This window comes from Euprymna scolopes, chromosome 25 (assembly GCF_053919585.1).
Source record: "Euprymna scolopes isolate OS-2025 chromosome 25, ASM5391958v1, whole genome shotgun sequence".
In the NCBI taxonomy this organism is placed as follows: domain Eukaryota; kingdom Metazoa; phylum Mollusca; class Cephalopoda; order Sepiida; family Sepiolidae; genus Euprymna; species Euprymna scolopes.
The window spans coordinates 32074852-32094937 of record NC_136506.1 but is presented as its reverse complement, the minus strand read 5'-3'; the positions used below and the strand labels follow the sequence as shown (position 1 = coordinate 32094937).

The following is a 20086-nucleotide window of genomic DNA, read 5'->3' as shown; positions in this document are numbered from 1 at the left end:
AATGGACAAAATACAGAATTTATATTTGACCGTTTTGTATTTTTCTACGTTTAGCTGAACATACACATAAACACAGACTTTTGCCCTTTATCCTGTCCTGTGTATAATATTTTGATTGCAGAAATTCCCCTCTGGACCAAATTACCGTAGGTTTGCAATAACAAATGCCACATGCAATTTTTTTTTTATCTCTAAACTGTTACCCAACATCTTATTTAAATTCCGCACGCCGTTACAGACACATTTATTTGTTATAATAAAATCGTTTTTAGCGTCCTAAATTTGGACATGACTAAATGAACGAATCTTAGTAAACAAGACGGACTTCCTTTTTTTACTGTTTGTTTTTAGCGTCCAAAAATATGACATGACTAAATGAACGAATCTTAGTAAGCGATCCGAAGTTTTTTTTAGTGTTTGGTTTCAGCGTCTTACATTATTACATGAAAATCTCTTCCCACTCACAAGATAGGGTGTCTGTTCCGAGAGCCGTTCTTAATATGGGGATGTAGCGGGTGATGAGAGGGGGTTTGGGAATCTGTTCCGAAACTGTTCTTCATATGAAGAAGTTGGAAGTGTCTGTTTCGAAAGCCATTTTTACCATGAGTAACTAGGGGGTTGGGTAGCAGCAGAAGCAACAACAACAACAACAGCTACAACAACGGTACTTTACAGGCTATTTCCCTAGAAGAGTTTGCAATTAAAGGATACTCTAAGTTAACTTCTAAATCTGACCCTCAAGATCGCTATGGGCATGGAATATGTGCCTATATTAAAGATGGCTTTCCTTGTGGTAGGGACATCTCCAGAGAAGATCCTAACTTACCCTATATGTGCTTCCGGATTGCTTTAGCTCACACTACTGCATTTATATTTACTCTCTATCGCCCCCACAACAGCGGAGTTACTATCTTTAAAAGCATATCTGAGAAAATTGACCAAGTCCTATCTGCTTATCCTTCAGCTAACATTCACGTATGTGGAGATTTCAATGTTTACAACGTCGAATGGTTGACCCACTCAAACAAGACCGATGATGAGGGGAGGTTCTGTCATGATTTCTCCATTGCCTATGACCTCACTCAGATTGTTCATGAACCCACCCGTGTGCCCGACAATGACGGCCAGTATGCGAGCCTACTAGACCTTTTTCTCACAACTTGCCCTGAACTATTTTCAGTTTCTGTTCTGTCTCCTCTTGGATCTTCCGACCAATCTTTGTATCAATTAAGATAAAAATGAAATGTAATAAGTCCCCAGACGTACCTCTCCATCGTACAATATATCGATACACTGAGGCTGACTGGGATAGCTTCCGTACATTTATATCGGATCTACCTCTGCGCTCCATGTTTAAAAAGGATGTGTCCTCTATAGTATCAGACCTAACAGAATGGTTAATTGTAGGTATAGACCGTTTCATACCCTCGAAAAAGTTCCAGCTAAAACCTAACAGCGAGCCATGGTTCTCTCCAGAATGTGCTGCTGCCATTGCGCACAGAAATCACTTTTTCCACTGCTTCCAATGTAATAGATGTATGGACACTAAAGCCGCTTTCAGGACTGCCAGCAACCATTGTAAGAAAGTAATAAAGAACGCAAGAGAGTTGTATGCTCAATCCGTTAAGTCCAAAGTAGCTGAGCAGCAGCTTGGTTCCCACCAGTTTTGGCAAATAGCAAACAGAATCCTGAAAAGAAGCGTGTGCTCTATCCCAATTATCATCAATGGACCTGAGGTAATCTCGTCAGCATCAGACAAAGCCAAACCCTTTGCCAAGAACTTTGCAGTTAATTCTACGCTTTGCAACCAAGGCCACCAACACCCAATATTTCCTCCTGTATCAGAAAACACGCTATGTGATATATGTATATCTGTATGTGATGTTGCCAAGCTAATCAAAAACCTTGATTCCAGTAAAGCAACTGGCCCTGACGGTATTCCAATTATAGTACTCAAAAAACTTCAACCTGAACTAGCACCCATACTTACAAAACTGTTAACGTTGTCTTAAGGAGAATAGTTTCCCATCACCCTGGAAAATTTCATCAGTATGCCCTGTATTTAAGAATTCATGTGATCGCTCATCCCCCTCTCAGTACAGGCCAATAAGTCTCCTGTGCGTCATGAGTAAGTTGCTGGAATCTGTGTTAAATACAGAAGTAATCAACCATCTCAACAAAAATGACCTTCTTAGTGACACTCAATATGGTTTTCTATTCTGCTAGATCTACAGCAGATGTGCTTATAGTTATATCTCATAGGATTAGCAAATCTCTCGACGGAGGCAACCTTTCTAGGGCAATTGCTCTTGACATATCTAAGGCCTTTGATAGGGTATGGCATAAAGGTTTACTTCACAAGATCTCTAGCTATGGTATAGCTGGAAATGTCTTCTCAATTATTAAATCATTTCTTTCTGATAGGTTCATAAGAGTAGTAGTTGAGGGGCAAAAATCAGAAGCTCACAGTATTAATGCTGGTGTCCCTCAGAGGTCCATCCTGGGCCCAACTCTTTTCCTGATCTACATTAATGATCTTCCAAATCACATCCTTACATCATTTGTAGACATTTATGCTGACGACACTACCATTTATGGTAGCACATCTAAGACAGTAAACGACCAAGTTCTCTCCAATTCTCTCTCCTCTGATCTTGAGCACGTAGTACAATGGGGAAAGGAGTGGCTGGTTACTTTTAATGCATCTAAAACCAAGCTTCTCTCTTTACATCATCAACATTCTGATCACCATCTGGCATCAATTGAAATGAATGGCTCTCGTCTTCAGGAGACCTCACGTTTTGACAAGCTTCTAGGCTTGACCATTACTCCTGATCTTAAATGGAACACGTACATCAAATCTGTTGCCAAGGCCGCTGGAAAAATGGTGGGATCTTTCTATCGATCCGGTTGATATCTCACTGCTGATGCAATTCTCTATCTTTATAAGAGCCAGGTGCGTCCAAGGATGGAATACTGTTGCCACATCTGGGCAGGAGCTGCTAGAAAGGACTTGTCCTGCCTTGATAGAGTTCAAAATAGACTTCGTAGCTTCGTAGGAGATGTCCTTTTCTCTTCCCTGCAACCTCTATCTCACAGAAGAGATGTTGCGAGTTTGTTTCTGATGTATCGTTATTTTCATGGAAAGTGTTCGACTGAGCTTCAGTCTATGGTCCCCTCTCGCCAAACTTTCAAAAGAAACACTCATCTAGCTGAAAACACTATCAATAATTCCCCCCACTTTTTATCTGTGCCTAAACCTAAACGTAGATTCCATGAACAAAGCTTCTTTCTTAGAACTGCACGCCTATGGAATTGTCTTCCGTTTACCTGCTTTCCGGCTGACTACAATATGGTTGTCTTCAAGTCTAACGTAAATAAGTTCTTGATGAGCCGTTCCATATAAGTTATCAAATTTACCGAATTTTTATTACTAATGATTACTATATTGTCCAATTTCTACTGTATACTCTTTAACCCTTATCCTTGAGTGGCCTCTTGGCCTTGATAAGTGGTGATGCCTGTGTAAAAAAAAAATGAGGAGGTTGGTAATTGGGCAGCAGCACCAGCAACAACAACAACAACAACAACAACAACCATACTTTAAATTGTTTAACTTCCTCTAGGACGCCGGTTAGTTAAATTGAATCGTACTTTATAAACTGAACTCCAAATCAAGCCTCATTTTACAATGACATATATTTTAAACTAAATACACATTTAAAATTTCTTTTTATTGCTTATATCGAATACGTTTCAATATGACCCTTACATTTAAAGATTACTAAAGATTGAAGATGTGTTATTTGATTAAATCTAAATTCAATAGCTTTGATTTTTCTAATTAAAAACTGGTTTTCATAATTACATTTTGAAATAATGTAATGAAAATGATTTAAAATTTCCAAATGTATATTTAATTCTGAAATTCAAGTACAACGTTTAAAAAATATATAATACAAATTTTCAAATTGACTTACTTTATTGCAGTTCGATGTGAGTCTTCTAAGGGTATGAATGATAAAAGCCTCATCCCTGATGAATACATTACTGGAACACCAGACACACCAAACTCTCCTGTAAGTGATGTCAGACCTGAAGGTCCTGGATGGATTGTACCAGCACCAACTGAATCCACTGACCCAAAACCAAGCATCACAGTAAAACTGACCGATGACCCTGAAGGAGTAGAGCTGATCAAGGTTGATGTGAGCGGTAATGCAAAGAAAATCACAATCCTTGTACAACGTCCAGGATCTGAGGATTTCGAACCACTTCCTGGTGGCAATAAAATCACTGGACCATTCATCTCAACTACATTTGACAAAGTGACTGCAATCAAGGTGATTTTGGAAGAAAAAGTTGATGATCAGAATCCAAACTACAAAGTAAACTTGGATGTTGAAGCATGTTTCCAATTGCCAAGTAAGAATATTTCATTATCTTTTGACCGAGTATAAGTAATTCTATGCATACATATTATCTGTAACATAGGTTAATCTGTGGTAAGACAACTAGGGATCTCTTGATATCTCACGATTTGGCATAAAATAAACATATGGATTAGATGAAAACATAGCTATAGTTATTATATTAAATGCTAATCTTTATAATTAGGATATTAGATTCTAACTTTATAAAGAATTAAATTTCTTGCTAGATATATACATATAACACCATCGCACACAGTCTAAGCTTTTATGGTTGATGCAACTTTAATTATAATTCTTTGTGTTTAAATCATCAAATTTTAACTTTATTATATTTCAATTTCATAAAAACACAGTAAAAAAGAAATTCCTTGTATTTTGCTTAGTATGACTTACTTATAAATCATAACAATTCTAAATATTTCTCACATAATGTTGCTTCTATTTATTACAGCATCTCAAACAACAAAGACGACAACTACAACAACTAAAACGACTACTACCACACCGAGTAAGTGGCTTTATATTTTGAAACATTGTATAAATTGTTTTATCAAATACATATTTCATGGTTTATTCATTAATTTTTGTATGATTACAAATCAAATACCTCGACATGAATCTTTTGTTTATTTTTCAGAAATATTCAGTTTTGCTTCCATTTTTAAAAGAACACTCTTTTCAGCATATATATTTGTAAATGCAAAATAATTATACAAAAAATGCTTTAATTTTTGGAGAAAAATAGCATTTCAAAAAAAGTTTCTTTGAATCGAATTGAGTGTGTATAACATATTGATGTTAATATAGGCCTTAAATTGTGTTCAAAGCGGTAATATATCGAAGAAATGGTTGTCAAAAATTAAGATAAAACGTGTTGCACATTTGTTGCTTTTATGAGCCGCATTTTTACACACCAGAATGTGATGACGTCCATGATTAGCAATAAGTTTATGTCTCATTTCTATTTCTCATATGATCTCAGTGAAAAATTTTCAATAGATAGATATCACTTATGTCTATTACTTATTTTATATCATTGTTGTTTTTTGTAGTAAAACCTTTATTATATTTATTAATAGCGGGGGTACCCGGCGTTTACTGGTTGTTTGGAGGTGTGTGCGTAAAGGGGGGGGGGTAAATAAAGAATAAGCGAAGAAATCACCCTGTTTAAAAATCGAAATAAAAATAAAACACAGCTCAATGAAAAATGCGGAAAAAAAAGGAAATAAAGTGAAATTCCCTTCCAGATTTTTAGTCAACTACAAAAGGAAATAAAGCGAAATATGAAATTGTATAAAGAAACCTTCGATTCGCTTAAATCAAATTGTGCGTTTTACCCAGTCGATTTCATTTTTTTTTTTTCAAAACAAACATAGAACGCAAAGGAACGTTAAAATGCCATTCAATTTGTTTTTAATCAACTACGAACCCAAACCGGTGTTTCTTCGTTCTGTCGCTTGTGAGCGGATCTGCAACGGTGTCAAGTGGTTGCAGGGGTAGGAGGAATTTATTAGAGAGAAAAGATTTTACAACTTCCATTGATTCTAACCGATGTTGGCCGTGAACTCCCAACCAAAACAATATAGGAATCCACGATTATCGTGGAAGTGTAGAGGAACTAGGCATATGACACACGTCAGATAATGTGCTGCAATTTGTGCATATTACATTTGCAGAAAATGTTTTGATTTTCAATCCTATTAAAGTCAAAATAATAGGGGAAAAATGAGTTCATTTTATATATATAGAAGATAGATAGATAGAAAGAAAAGATGGAAGAAGATAGAAGAAAGATAGATAGAAGAGAAGAGATAGAGATTAACGAGTTAGATGAAATGGAAATTTGTAAACTACACTCTAAAATTGTAGAATTGATTTAATTTATTGCAGTTCGATGTGAGTCTTCTAAGGGTATGAATGATAAAAGCCTCATCCCTGATGAATACATTACTGGAACACCAGACACACCAAACTCTCCTGTAAGTGATGTCAGACCTGAGGGGCCTGGATGGATTGTACCAGCACCAACTGAATCCACTGACCCAAAACCAAGCATCACAGTAAAACTGACCGATGACCCTGAAGGAGTAGAGCTGATCAAGGTTGATGTGAGCGGTAATGCAAAGAAAATCACAATCCTTGTACAACGTCCAGGATCTGAGGATTTCGAACCACTTCCTGGTGCCACTGAAATCACTGGACCATTCATCTCAACTACATTTGACAAAGTGACAGCAATCAAGGTGATTTTGGAAGAAAAAGAAGATGATCAGAATCCAAACTACAAAGTAAACTTGGATGTTGAAGCATGTTTCCATTTGCCAAGTAAGAATCATTCATATTCCTCAAACCTAGTATTTTACTTCTATTTTAGCAGTTCCTGTTATTAGCCGAATTATTGTAATACAAATAAGGTTACTTTTCATTTACCAACAACTTTTTACATTATTGTAATATGACTAAGATGAGAAAATAGCTATGATTGTAGCTTATAGTTGTACTACTTATTCCAACTTGCTCTGCAGAATGTTAATCAGTAGAAAATAGTTTCTAAAAATATTACGATAATTAAAGTTTAATGCATATATTGTGAGTTGTTTGTCGATGATATGCCTTAAATAATCGTTTCATGCATAGATAGTGTTACATGCAATTTTTTTACCTTATTTCAGAAGGAGATACTTAACGTGTCTGGAAATGTTCTTACAAAGTTATAACTTTTGTATCGGAATACATCTGATAAATACCGAAAATTGATAATCGAAAAAACGATAACAGAATAACGTCCAATTATGAGTAAAGTTTGTACTTTGAAAGGACGTTAAATCACAAATGTATTTGAGAAGTTTTATTACCAGTTAAGCAGAACAACTCAGCCTCTAAAATTAACTGTAAATCTTTTATATGACAGAAGCGCATTCAAAATGAATGTTTTTTTTAGAGCACATTTAAAGCATGATACTAGACTTTTGCATTTTAAACTTTAAGAGTAGCCATTATTTACAGATAATTGTATAAAATGAACAATAGATAAACTACAGTACAATGCAGACAAAAATGTATTGTAGACTATTATGTCGCTAGGGGGTAGGTATGTGAAACTACCATGAGGTACACTGCATGGGTGAGGGGAGACGTGCAGGCAATCAATTGATTTGATTGAAAATCGGTGAATACACTGATTTGATGACCATAATAGTATGAGAAGGTAAAACATTTGTTTATCCTCATTTAATCCCGGACAGCTCTGAGTTTCCCTACTAGTTACAAATTATAAAGTTGAATCAATTTCTCCAATAATGTGGCTCATGTAATTATATATTTATTTTCAGCATCTCCAATAACAACATTTACAAAGAAAACAACTACAGCAGGTAAATATATTTGTGGACAGTTGAAAAAAGTGCCAACAAACTCTCTACCATGATCTATTCATATTCTTTGCACAATTTCTAAACCCATGCATTCAATTAAATTTTTATTAATTTTTAAATAATTATTTTGATAAAAAGTGTGTGTGGAATGTTATGTAGTAGAAAATTAGTTCATACAAAAAATAGTTTAAAGAAATAATAATTTTTTAACATTTTGAAAAGAGTTGCAATCTTTAGATGTTTAAATAGTCGTTGATATTTTGTTCATTTCATGTCATTTATTTTCTTTTTTTTAGGAATATAAGTTGGGTATATATTGATTTTTTTAATAGTATTTTTTAATACTGAACTCAAATTCAAGCAAGAAAATATATCAACTGAATATCTGTTAATAATTTGTGATAGAATCTCAAATTTATATTCTTACACTAAATCTAATTTCAATTATTCCAGACATATGTTATGCAATACCCGTCCTAGGGGAGGTAAAATATTCTTTTGCTCAAGATGGCAAATCATACATAAACATAAAAATTTCCTCTATTCTAAGAATAACAGATATGTTCAAAATTTTTCTCATTGTCTTATACGGTCCAGAGCAACGCCAGGTGGGCTTGCTAGTCGAAATAAAAAGCCAGTTGAGATAAATGTCCAATTATCATCATATACATTTTGTACAAAAAATTCGATAACAGTTTCATTTTAATATCAGTCTTTCCTAATTTCTCTTTCTTTTAAACTAGACAATGACGTAGTTACATTCAAGCTATATTCTCTCTAAGTGTTCTACCGATCTGAGATTATTATGAATTATTATTCAAGAATGATTTCTCTTTATTGTATTCAATGAGAAGATTTCATTCCATGTTTACATATGGTAGTAAAAAATGTTTATTTGAACATAATAATGTATTTACCTTATAGGACCTGGACCAACCACTGGATCCACTTCAACAGGAACACCAACAATAACATCAACACCATTGATAACCACAGGTAAAATATTGGAGAATACTCCAGAACTTTCTTTGCTTGATAAATATATATATTCTTAAACGGTATATCTATACCATTACAAGAACTATACAGACCTAGCACGGTTTAAAGATTTTGAAAATCATAAGCGAAAATGGTGCTATGGATCCGAGAATAAAAAAACAATAGTTGTTAGTCCATACTGGTATCAATGACAGTATAATGACTTCACAGTAAATAGTTTGTAACTACAATATTCACTGTGGAGTATCTATTAGCTTGCATGACTGATATCAATAATACAACAGGCACTATGAAATACACAATTTCTAATATCAGTAATATTCACTAAACTATACAGTATTTAGCGATTATTTTTCGTTTTCTATTAATAATAAAAAGCTTTCTCAACTCATGTTCAAGGAATTATTCATTTGTTTATCTGTATTATACACTATTGGATGTTTTAATACATGAAAATAAGCGAAAATCTTTAGACTGTTGAAGTTTTCACTAAATCTTTCAAACAAATTAAATATGTAACAAAATTTGCTTTCTTTTCTTCTTTCTAACAATGACACCTACGATCACCACAACATTAGGAAGCACTTCAACAACAACAGGACCCACTTCAACAACATCAGGTGAGAAATAAAATAATTGATAATTTCGGAATTTACACAATCAGACAATCGGTTAAACTGAAAAAAGATGGCCGTTACGTGAAACAAAATATTGTGAATACAATAACAAATATGAAAATAATGATCTGAATATTCCAAATAATACAAATTATTAATTCTCATCTAAAAAATAACTAAACAAAATATATCTTCTTTTTTCTTGCTTCCTTAATATTTTGATAATATTGGAAAAAAATATAACTGTAGGTTTGCGATAAATGGCCATAAATTTATTGAGTAATGTATATTTTCACATACAATTGTTAAATTAAAAATTTTAATGTTTTCTTTTTGTTGTAGTTCGATGTGAGTCTACTAAAGGTATGGATGAGAAAAGCCTCATCCCTGATGAATATATTAGTGGAACACCAGACACACCAAACTCTCCTGTAAGTGATGTCAGACCTGAAGGTCCTGGATGGATTGTACCAGCACCAACTGAATCCACTGACCCGAAACCCAGCATCACAGTAAAACTGACCGATGACCCTGAAGGAGTAGAGCTGATCAAGGTTGATGTGAGCGGTAATGCAAAGAAAATCACAATCCTTGTACAACGTCCAGGATCTGAAAATTTCGAACCACTTCCTGGTGCCAATGAAATTACTGGACCATTCATCTCAACCACATTTGACAAAGTGACAGCAATCAAGGTGATTTTGGAAGAAAAAGAAGATGATCAGAATCCAAACTACAAAGTAAACTTGGATGTTGAAGCATGTTTCCATTTGCCAAGTAAGAATATTTCATTATCTTTTGACCGAGTGTTTATGTATATTTTAGTAATTCTATGCATACATATTATCTGTAACATAGGTAAACCTGTGGTAAGACAACTAGGGATCTCTTGGTATCTCACGAGTTGGCATAAAATAAACGTAGGGATTAGATGAAAACATAGCTATAGTTATTATATTAAATGCTAATCTTTATAGTTAGGATATTATATGACCTTTACCTTCACCGAGGTGCACGACTTATATGATCTTCACCGAGGTGCACGACTTGACAGACAAAAAAAAAAACAGCCTCTTAATCACCTGCTAACGCACGCGTCACTGTAACGTCCAATGACAACAACAACAACCTTCTCACTCAACCTGCCTTTTATACCACTATCTCAATCCCTTCTCTTGTGCATGCGCCTGTAGATTCCTGACAACCTCGAGACTTCCGCTTATAAAAACCCAAGTTTTGTTGTCGCGCATGCCTATACAAGGCACAAACACGTGGGCGTTTGTTTTGTTGGTAAGTACTACACATTAGATTCTAACTTTATAAAGAATTAAATTTCTTGCTAGATATATACATATAACACCATCACACACACTCTAGCTTTTATGGTTGATGCAACTTTTATTATAATTCTTTGTGTTTAAATCATCAAATTTTAACTTTATTATATTTCAATTTCATAAAAACACAGTAAAAAAGAAATTCCTTGTATTTTTACCAGTATGACTTACTTATGAATCATAAAATTTCTAAATATTTCTCACATAATGTTGCTATTTTTATGTCTTTATTTACAGCATCTCAAACAACAAAGACGACGACTACAACAACTAAAACGACTACTACCACACCGAGTAAGTGGCTTTATATTTTGAAACATTGTATAAATTGTTTTATCAAATACACATTTCATGGTTTATTCATTAATTTTTGTACGTTTACAAATTAAATACCTCGACATGAATCTTTTAGATATTTTTAAGAAATATTAATTTTGTTTATCTTTTTAAAAGAAAACTCTTTTCAGGATATATATTCATAAAGACAAAACAATTATATACAAAATGCTTTAAACTTTGGAGAAAAATCGCATTTCAGACAAGTATCTCGACTCGAATTGATTGCGCATAACGTATTGATGTTAATATAGGCCTTGAATTGTTTTCAAAGCGGTAATATATCAAGAAAATGGTTGTCAAGTATTAAGATAAACATGTTGCACATTCGTTGCTTTTATGAGCTGCATTTTTGCACAACAGAATGTAATGACGTCCATGATGTCTCATTTCTATTTTCCATATGATCTCAGTGAAAACTTTTCAATAGGTACACATCCCTTATAACCATTACATATGCTATGTAATTTTTTTTTTTTTGTAGTAAAACCTTTATTATATTTATTAATAGCGGAGTACCCGTCGTTTCCTGGTCGTTTGGAGATGTGTGTGTGTATGAGGGGCGGGGTAAAATAAAGAATAAGCAAAAAAATAACCCTGTTTAAATATCAAAATAAAAACAAAACACAGCGCAAAGCGAAATGCGGAAAAAAAAAAAGGAAATAAAGCGAAATTCCCTTCGAGTGTTTTTAATCAACTGCAAAACGAAAGCGAAATAAGAAATGGCATAAATAAACCTTCGATTCGTTAAATCAAATTGTGCGTTTCTCCCAGTCCATTTAAGTTTTTTTTTTAATCCACTCCAATGGTGCGTTTCACCCAGTCGATTTCATTTTTTTTTTTTTTCAAAACAAACATAGAACGAAAAGGAACGTTAAAATGCCATTCAATTTGTTTTTAATCAACTACGAACCCAAACCGGTGTTTCTTCGTTCTGTCACTTTTGAGTGGATCCGCAACGATGTTAAGTGGTAGCGGATGTAGGAGGAATTTATTAGAGATAGAACATTTTACAATTTCATTGATTTTAACCGATATTGGCTGTGAACTCTCAGCCGAAAAAATATAGGAATACAGGATTATCGAGGAAGTGTAGAGGAAATAGGCATATAACACACGTCAGATGATGTGCTACAATTTTTGCATATCACATTTCCATGAAATGTCTTGATTTTTAATCCTATTTAGGTCAAAATCAAAGGCGAAAAAATGAGTTCATTTTATATATAGAAGAAAAAGAAAGATAGAAGAAGAAGAAGATAGAAAAGAAGAAGAAGAAGTAGAAGAAGAGAGACGAAATAGAGATTAAAGTGTTAGATAAAATGGAAGTTTGTAAACTACAATCTAAAATTGTAGAATTGATTTAATTTATTGCAGTTCGATGTGAGTCTTCTAAGGGTATGAATGATAAAAACCTCATCCCTGATGAATACATTACTGGAACACCAGACACACCAAACTCTCCTGTAAGTGATGTCAGACCTAAAGGCGCTGGATGGATTGTACCAACACCAACTGAATCCACTGACCCGAAACCCAGCATCACAGTAAAATTGACCGATGACTCTGAAGGAGTAGAGCTGATCAAAGTTGATGTGAGCGGTAATGCAAAGAAAATCACAATCCTTGTACAACGTCCAGGATCTGAAAATTTCGAACCACTTCCTGGTGCCAATAAAATTACTGGACCATTCATCTCAACCACATTTGACAAAGTGACAGCAATCAAGGTGATTTTGGAAGAAAAAGAAGATGATCAGAATCCAAACTACAAAGTAAACTTGGATGTTGAAGCATGTTTCCATTTGCCAAGTAAGAATATTTCATTATCTTTTGACCGAGTGTTTATTCATAGTTTATTAATTCTATGCATAAATATTATCTTTAACTTGGATAAACCTGTTTAAGACAACTAGGGATCTCTTGGTATCTCACGATTTGGCATAAAATAAACGTCGGAATTAGATGAAAAGATAGCTATAGTTATTATATTAAATGCTAATCTTTATAGTTAGGATATTAGATTCTAAAATTAAATTTCTTGCTAGATATATGCATATCACACCATCACACACACTCTAGCTTTTATGGTTGATGCAACTTTTATTATAATTCTTTGTGTTTAAATCATCAAATTTTAACTTTATTATATTTCAATTTCATAAAAACACAGTAAAAAAGAAATTCCTTGTATTTTTTTAGACTGACTTATGAATCATAAAATTTCTAAATATTTCTCACATAATGTTGCTATTTTCATATCTTTATTTGCAGCATCTCAAACAACAAAGACGACGACTACAACAACTAAAACGACTACTACCACACCGAGTAAGTGGCTTTATATTTTAAAACATTGCATAAATTGTTTTATCAAATACACATTTCATGGTTTATTCATTAATTTTTATACGATTACAAATCAAATACCTCGACATGAATCTTTTAGTTATTTTTTCAGAAATATTAAGTTTTGTTTATCTTTTTAAAAGAAAACTCTTTTTCATTTATAAATGCAAAATAATTATACACAAAATGCTTTAAACTTTGGAGAAAAATCGCATTTCAGACAAGTATCTCGACTTGAATTGATTTTGCATAACGTATTGATGTTAATATAGGCCTTGAATTGTTTTCAAAGCGGTAATATATCAAGAAAATGGTTGTCAAGTGAAGTATAATGGGGGGGGGTCACCTCAAATACACAAACGGAATGTTCAAGAAAGATTATCGCTACAGTCCTCTGTCTCCACTCTCGTTGCCTTTTCTCCTGCCCGATCGGGAATAATCTCCCAGCACCGAGAAATGAACATCGTTTTATAGTTTCCATCTTCACACACACACGAGATTACACGAGAACGGATGAAATAAAAATGCTGGCCGCCATGCTTGCTCTTCCTTTTCTTAGCCTGAACTCACTCGCTGAGCACCCACGTAAGACTTGTCTTTCTTGCTTCTAACCACATGCCTCCCTGATCTCAAGATCACATTTCGTAGTCTCTCATCCACTGTGGCGGTCGCCTCTCTCTACTTGACCTCTGAGGTGGCTCGTCCTCCTCCTGTGGCTGCACACTCCCCTCCACTGCTCCGCCCTCCACTGGTCTGACGTCGAGAATGTGCCTCGGGACTCCTTCCACCACAATGTTGTTACTAGTGTTCCTCCCAGTCACGCGACCTCTACTCCATTGTGTGGTGCAGCGCACTCACGGTGGCTTCACCCATACCTCGTCCCCGAGTTTAATTGTCCCTGTGGCCTCTACTTCTCGGCTTGCCGGCTCCACCCTGGGATGTCTCCAGGAATATGCAAACATTGACAGTTGCGGGACCGTCTCTGGTACTTGTCCCAGTTTAGGCGACATGTTATACCAGAAGACGGCTTGCTCAGGTGAGGTGCCTCCTCTTTCTGCAACTACCTTTATGGTTCAGTGGTTTCTCTCCACGATTCCGTTGCCACTGGGTCTGTAGGCAGCTCTGAAAAATTGTTGGATCTTCCATTTCTTCAGTACTTCTGTCACTGCTATTGACTTGAATGCAGTCCCGTTGTCGGTTAACAACTTTTCCACGGGGCCTCGCTCCAAAAACACCTCATCAAGGATTGCCGCTATTTCATTGCCTGTTCCTCCACGTAGCTTCTTCCATAGGGCAAATCGCCCGGACCCACAGTCAATTATGGTCAGGTAAAGTCCACCCCTGCAATGAGTGACATCGCATGCCAGTCTCTCCCAGGTCCCACTCACCTCCAATTGGCCAGCTTCATGCGTGCTTGGAGCAGGATCAGTCGACTGACATCTGTCGCATGTCCTGACCACTTGCCTCATTTACTCCTTGGTGATCCTCGGGTCGACTTTTTTCACTAAGTACTAAGTCCTCTCTACCCCCATATGGTGCAAATTGTGCAGTTCTCGCACGCCAACATCATCTAGATCCGATGCAGCAACAACATCTTTCTCTGGCAACAGCCAACTCTTCTTCACTCTCGTGAGAGCATCTGCTCGGTTCTTTTCAGAAGCCACCATGTCTACGCGAAGCTTCAAACAAAACACTTGCATCAGCTCCGTCAGCAGCCCAAGCCTGCGCTTCACTAACATCTCCGCAGCCCCTTTCGTTTTTATCCTTTTTTCACTTGAAATGGGAGACTTTAGCCAAGCAAACACCGTGGCAGAGTTTGTTTTGATGCAGATGTCACGTAGTCCCCATTTCAAGGCCAGATTGACTCCTTTTATTGTCACGTCTAATTCTGCCACATTGATGTGGCTGACGTCATTCTTTTTCCTCAACCAGGCTGCATCTTCTGCAACTACTCCTCCAATTTCCAAAACGACCCCTGTTGCAATGCTGCTCGCATCGCACCACACAACTCCATCCAATGTTCGCGGTACGTTCCAGGTTCCCCGGACTGGGTCTTGCCGTTCTGCTTCTTTCAGGAGCTCTTCCATCATGGCGACCGTTCTTTCTCCCACCTTATCATTCCATCTTCGTCCTTCGGCGTGTCTCTTTATGTAGCTGCATGCTGGTCTAAGCCAGCAAGCAATCATGAGAAATGAACATCGTTTTATAGTTTCCATCTTCACGCACACACGAGATTATGTGAGAACGGACGAAATAAAAATGCTGGCCGCCATGTTTGTTCTTCCTTTTCTTAGCCTAAACTCACTCGCTGAGCACCCACGGTAAGACTTGTCTTTCTTGCTTCTAACCACGTTAAAATAAACATGTTGCACATTTGCTGCTTTCATGAGCTGCATTTTTACACACCAGAATGTGATGACGTCCATGATTAGCAACAAGTTTATGTCTCATTTCTATTTCCCATATGATGCCAGTGACATAGTTTCAATAGATAGATATCACTTAAAATTATTATATATTCTATGTAATTGATGTTTTTAGAATAAAACCTTTATTATATTTTTTTATTAAAGATTTAGATAAAATGGAAGTTTGTAAACTACACTCCAAAACTATAGAATTAATTTAATTTATTGCAGTTCGATGCGAGTCTTCCAAGGGTATGAATGATAAAAGCCTCATCCCTGATGAATACATTACTGGAACACCAGACACACCAAACTCTCCTGTAAGTGATGTCAGACCTGAAGGTCCTGGATGGATTGTACCAGCACCAACTGAATCCACTGACACGAAACCCAGCATCACAGTAAAACTGACCGATGACCCTGAAGGAGTAGAGCTGATCAAGGTTGATGTGAGCGGTAATGCAAAGAAAATCACAATCCTTGTACAACGTCCAGGATCTGAAAATTTCGAACCACTTCCTGGTGCAAATAAAATACCTGGACCATTCATCTCAACTACATTTGACAAAGTGACAGCAATCAAGGTGATTTTGGAAGAAAAAGAAGATGATCAGAATCCAAACTACAAAGTAAACTTGGATGTTGAAGCATGTTTCCATTTGCCAAGTAAGAATCATTCATATTCCTCAAACCTAGTGTTTTACTTCTATTTTAGCAGTTCCTGTTATTAGCCGAATTAGTGTAATACAAATAAGGTTACTTTTCATTTACCAACAACTTTTTCCATTATTGTAATATGACTAAGATGAGAAAATAGCTATGATTGTAGCTTATAGTTGTACTACTTATTCCAACTTGCTCTGCAGAATGATCATCAGTAGAAAATAGTTTCTAAAAATATTACGATTATTAAAGTTTAATGCATATATTGTGAGTTGTTTGTCGAATATATGCCTTAAATAATCGTTTCATGCATAGATAGTGTTACATGCAATTTTTTTTACCTTTATTTCAGAGGGAGATACTTAATGTGTCTGGAAATGTTCTTAGATAAGTTATAACTTTTGTATCGGAATACATCTGATAAATATCGAAAATTGATAATCGAAAAAACGATTACAGAATAACGTTCGATTTTGAATAAAGTTTATACTTTGAAAGGACGTTAAATCAGAAATGCATTTGAGAAATTTTATTACCGGTCAAGCAGAAAAGGGTCAGCTTCTAAAATTAACTGTAAATCTTTTATATGACAGAAGCGCATTCAAAATGAATGTTTCTTTTTTAGAGCACATTTAAAGCATGATACTGGACTTTTGCATTTTAAACTTTAAGAGAAGCCATTATTTATAGATAATTGTATAAAATCAACAGATAATCTACAGTGCGATGCAGACAAAAATGTATTGTAGACTATGTCGCTGAGGAGAGGTATGTGAAGCTCCCATGTTGTACACTGCATTGGTTGGGGGAGGGCTTCAGTCCTTGACTAGAGCAGGCAATCAATTGATTTGATTGAAAATCGGTGAATACGCCGATTTGAAAACAATAATAGTATGAGAAGGTGAAACATTTGTTTATCGTAACCCTAACTCGAGTTTCTCTACAAGTTACCTATTATAAAATTTAAGCAATTTCTCCAATAATGTGGCTCATGTAATTATATATTTATTTTCAGCATCTCCAATAACAACATCTACAAAGAAAACAACTACAGCCGGTAAGTATATTTGTGGACAGTTGAAAAAAGTGCCAACAAACTCCCTACCATGATCTATTCATATTCTTGGCACAATTTCTAAACCAATACATTCACTCCAATTTTTATCAATTTTTAAATAATTATTTTGATAAAAAGTGTATGGAATGTTATGTAGTAGAAAATCAGTTCATACAAAAAATAGTTTAAAGAAATAATAATTTTTTAACATTTTAAAAAGGGTTGTAATCTTTAGATGTTTAAATAGTCGTTGATATTTTGTTCATTTCATGCCTTTTATTTTCTTTTTTTTATGAATATAAGTTCGGTATATACTGATTTTTTGAATAGTATTGTTTAATAACTAAAATTCAAGGAAGAAAGTGTAATAAATCTGAACTAAAAACATTATTATTTAGAAGTCCATACTTATTTTCGTGTGACGTTTGTTTCTCTAAAGCCTCACATACAAAGCATGACCTCGTGCTTATTTTCTTAGTGGGAAGGGGGAGGCGAAAGATGAAACCGCTTGAATTCTAAGAACAGATACTACACTTTGATCTGAGCCAAAGACCAAGTAAAAAAGATGTATATTATATATTGTTTGTATACTAAATTGAGACAAAATATCATATTCTAAACATCACACATTGTTAAACTGCTGATTCCAAATTCTGAAATAAAAAAGATTATTATTCAGACAGCCATTCTTCTTATTATGAGGTTATGTTTTTCATATAATCTTGAGTTAAGGAGGATGGGGTATTAAAGTCAATTGAATGCTGAGACTAATACCACTCTAAGGAATTCATTGTTATATTATACGAGTGACCTGCCTTGGATGTAGGTTCGTTGTCGAATACCATTAGATTAATATACAATCATTGTTATAATATGCAAGTGACCTTCCTTGAATGTAGCTTCATTGACAAATACCATTAGAATAATATACTATCATTACTATTATATGAGGCATGGCCTCCTTATTTTCGAGTGACGTTTGTTTCTCTAAAGCTATACATGCCAGGCATGACCTCCTCCATATATGTGAGTGATGTTTATTTCCCTAAAGCTAGACATGACCTCCTCCTTACACAATCATGGTTATAATATGCGAGTGACCTCCCTTGCGAGTGACCTCCCTTGGATGTAGCTTTGTTGTTGAATATCATTAAAATAATATACAATCATTGTTATAATATGTAAGTGACCTCCCTTCGATGTAGCTCCATTGTCGAATACCATAGAATAATATACAATCATTGTTATAATATGCGAGTGACCTCCCTTGGATGTAGCTTCATTGTCGAATACCATTAGAATAATATACAATCATTGTTATAATATGCACGTGACCTCAGTTTGATGTAGCTTCATTGTCGAATACAATTAGAATAATATAAAATCATTGTTATAATATGTGAGTGACCACTTTTGGATGTATCTTGCTCATTATTAGATGGATGACTATTTGGGAATACAAAATTGTGTATGTAGATAACCAAACGTAAGCAACAATGAGCTTGTTCATTATCAGATGGGTAACTCTTTCAGAATACGGGATGTTTTATGTAGATCACCAATATTAAAGAACAATAAGCTTGGTCATTATCAGATGGGTGACTACTTGGAAATACAGAATGCTGTATATAGATCACAAAAGTTAAGTAACAATTAGCTTGGTCATTACTAGGTAGGTGGCTACTTGGGAATACAAAATGTTTCATGTAGATTACCAAAGTTAAGTAACAATAAGCTTGGACATTACCAGATGGGTAACTACTTGGAATACAACATGCTTAATGTAGATCACCGAAGTTAAGCAACAATAAGCTTTGTCATTATTAGATGTGTGACTACTTGGGAATAAAGAATGCTATATATAGATAACCAAAGTTAGGCAACAATGAGCTTGGTCATTATTAGATGGTTTAATACTTCATAATAGAGAATGTTTTATGTAGATCATTAAAGGTAAACAAAAATGAGCTTGATCATTATTAGATGAATGACTTCTTGGGGACACCAAATGCTGTATGTAAATCACCAAAGTAAAGCAACACGGAGCCTGGTCATTATCAGATGGGTGACTTCTTGGGAACACCAAATGCTATATATAGATCTCTAAAGTTAAACAACATTGTCCCGATCACTCTCAGATGGGTGACTACTTCGGAATACAAATTGCTTTATGTAAATCACCAAAGTTAAGCAACGTTGTTTGGTCATTATCAGATGGGTGACTACTTGGTAATTCCAAATGATTTATGGAAATCACCAAAGTTAAGCAACAATGAACTTGGTCATTATCAGATGGGTAGCTACTTGGGAATATTTCATGTATATTTTTAACAATGAGGTGAGTGATATGAAGACAGTCCTGGAAATCGCAGAAACCGTTTACGAGTAAACATGACTATTGATTGGTGTGTTTGTAATGTAAAAATGATGAAATGCGACCTATTAGATTAGTGTATTTGCAATGAAATAAACAGCCCAAACAATGTGTCAAAGTTATTATTTTAGTAAGAGGG

At 35.0% G+C, this 20086-nt stretch overlaps 1 protein-coding gene across 1 annotated transcript in view; it reads left to right on the top strand.

Annotated features, from left to right (window-relative positions):
• LOC145247313 (uncharacterized) overlaps nucleotides 1-20086 on the top strand; it is a 558870-nt gene that overhangs the window by 145656 nt on the left and 393128 nt on the right. Inside the window, exons 66-77 of the mRNA XM_080108949.1 lie at nucleotides 3991-4425; nucleotides 4885-4941; nucleotides 6324-6758; nucleotides 7766-7807; nucleotides 8732-8803; nucleotides 9385-9426; nucleotides 9766-10200; nucleotides 10998-11054; nucleotides 12474-12908; nucleotides 13371-13427; nucleotides 16085-16519; nucleotides 17532-17573. Coding sequence (XP_079965075.1) covers nucleotides 3991-4425; nucleotides 4885-4941; nucleotides 6324-6758; nucleotides 7766-7807; nucleotides 8732-8803; nucleotides 9385-9426; nucleotides 9766-10200; nucleotides 10998-11054; nucleotides 12474-12908; nucleotides 13371-13427; nucleotides 16085-16519; nucleotides 17532-17573 — 2544 coding nt within the window. The remainder of the gene's footprint in view (nucleotides 1-3990; nucleotides 4426-4884; nucleotides 4942-6323; nucleotides 6759-7765; nucleotides 7808-8731; nucleotides 8804-9384; nucleotides 9427-9765; nucleotides 10201-10997; nucleotides 11055-12473; nucleotides 12909-13370; nucleotides 13428-16084; nucleotides 16520-17531; nucleotides 17574-20086) is intronic.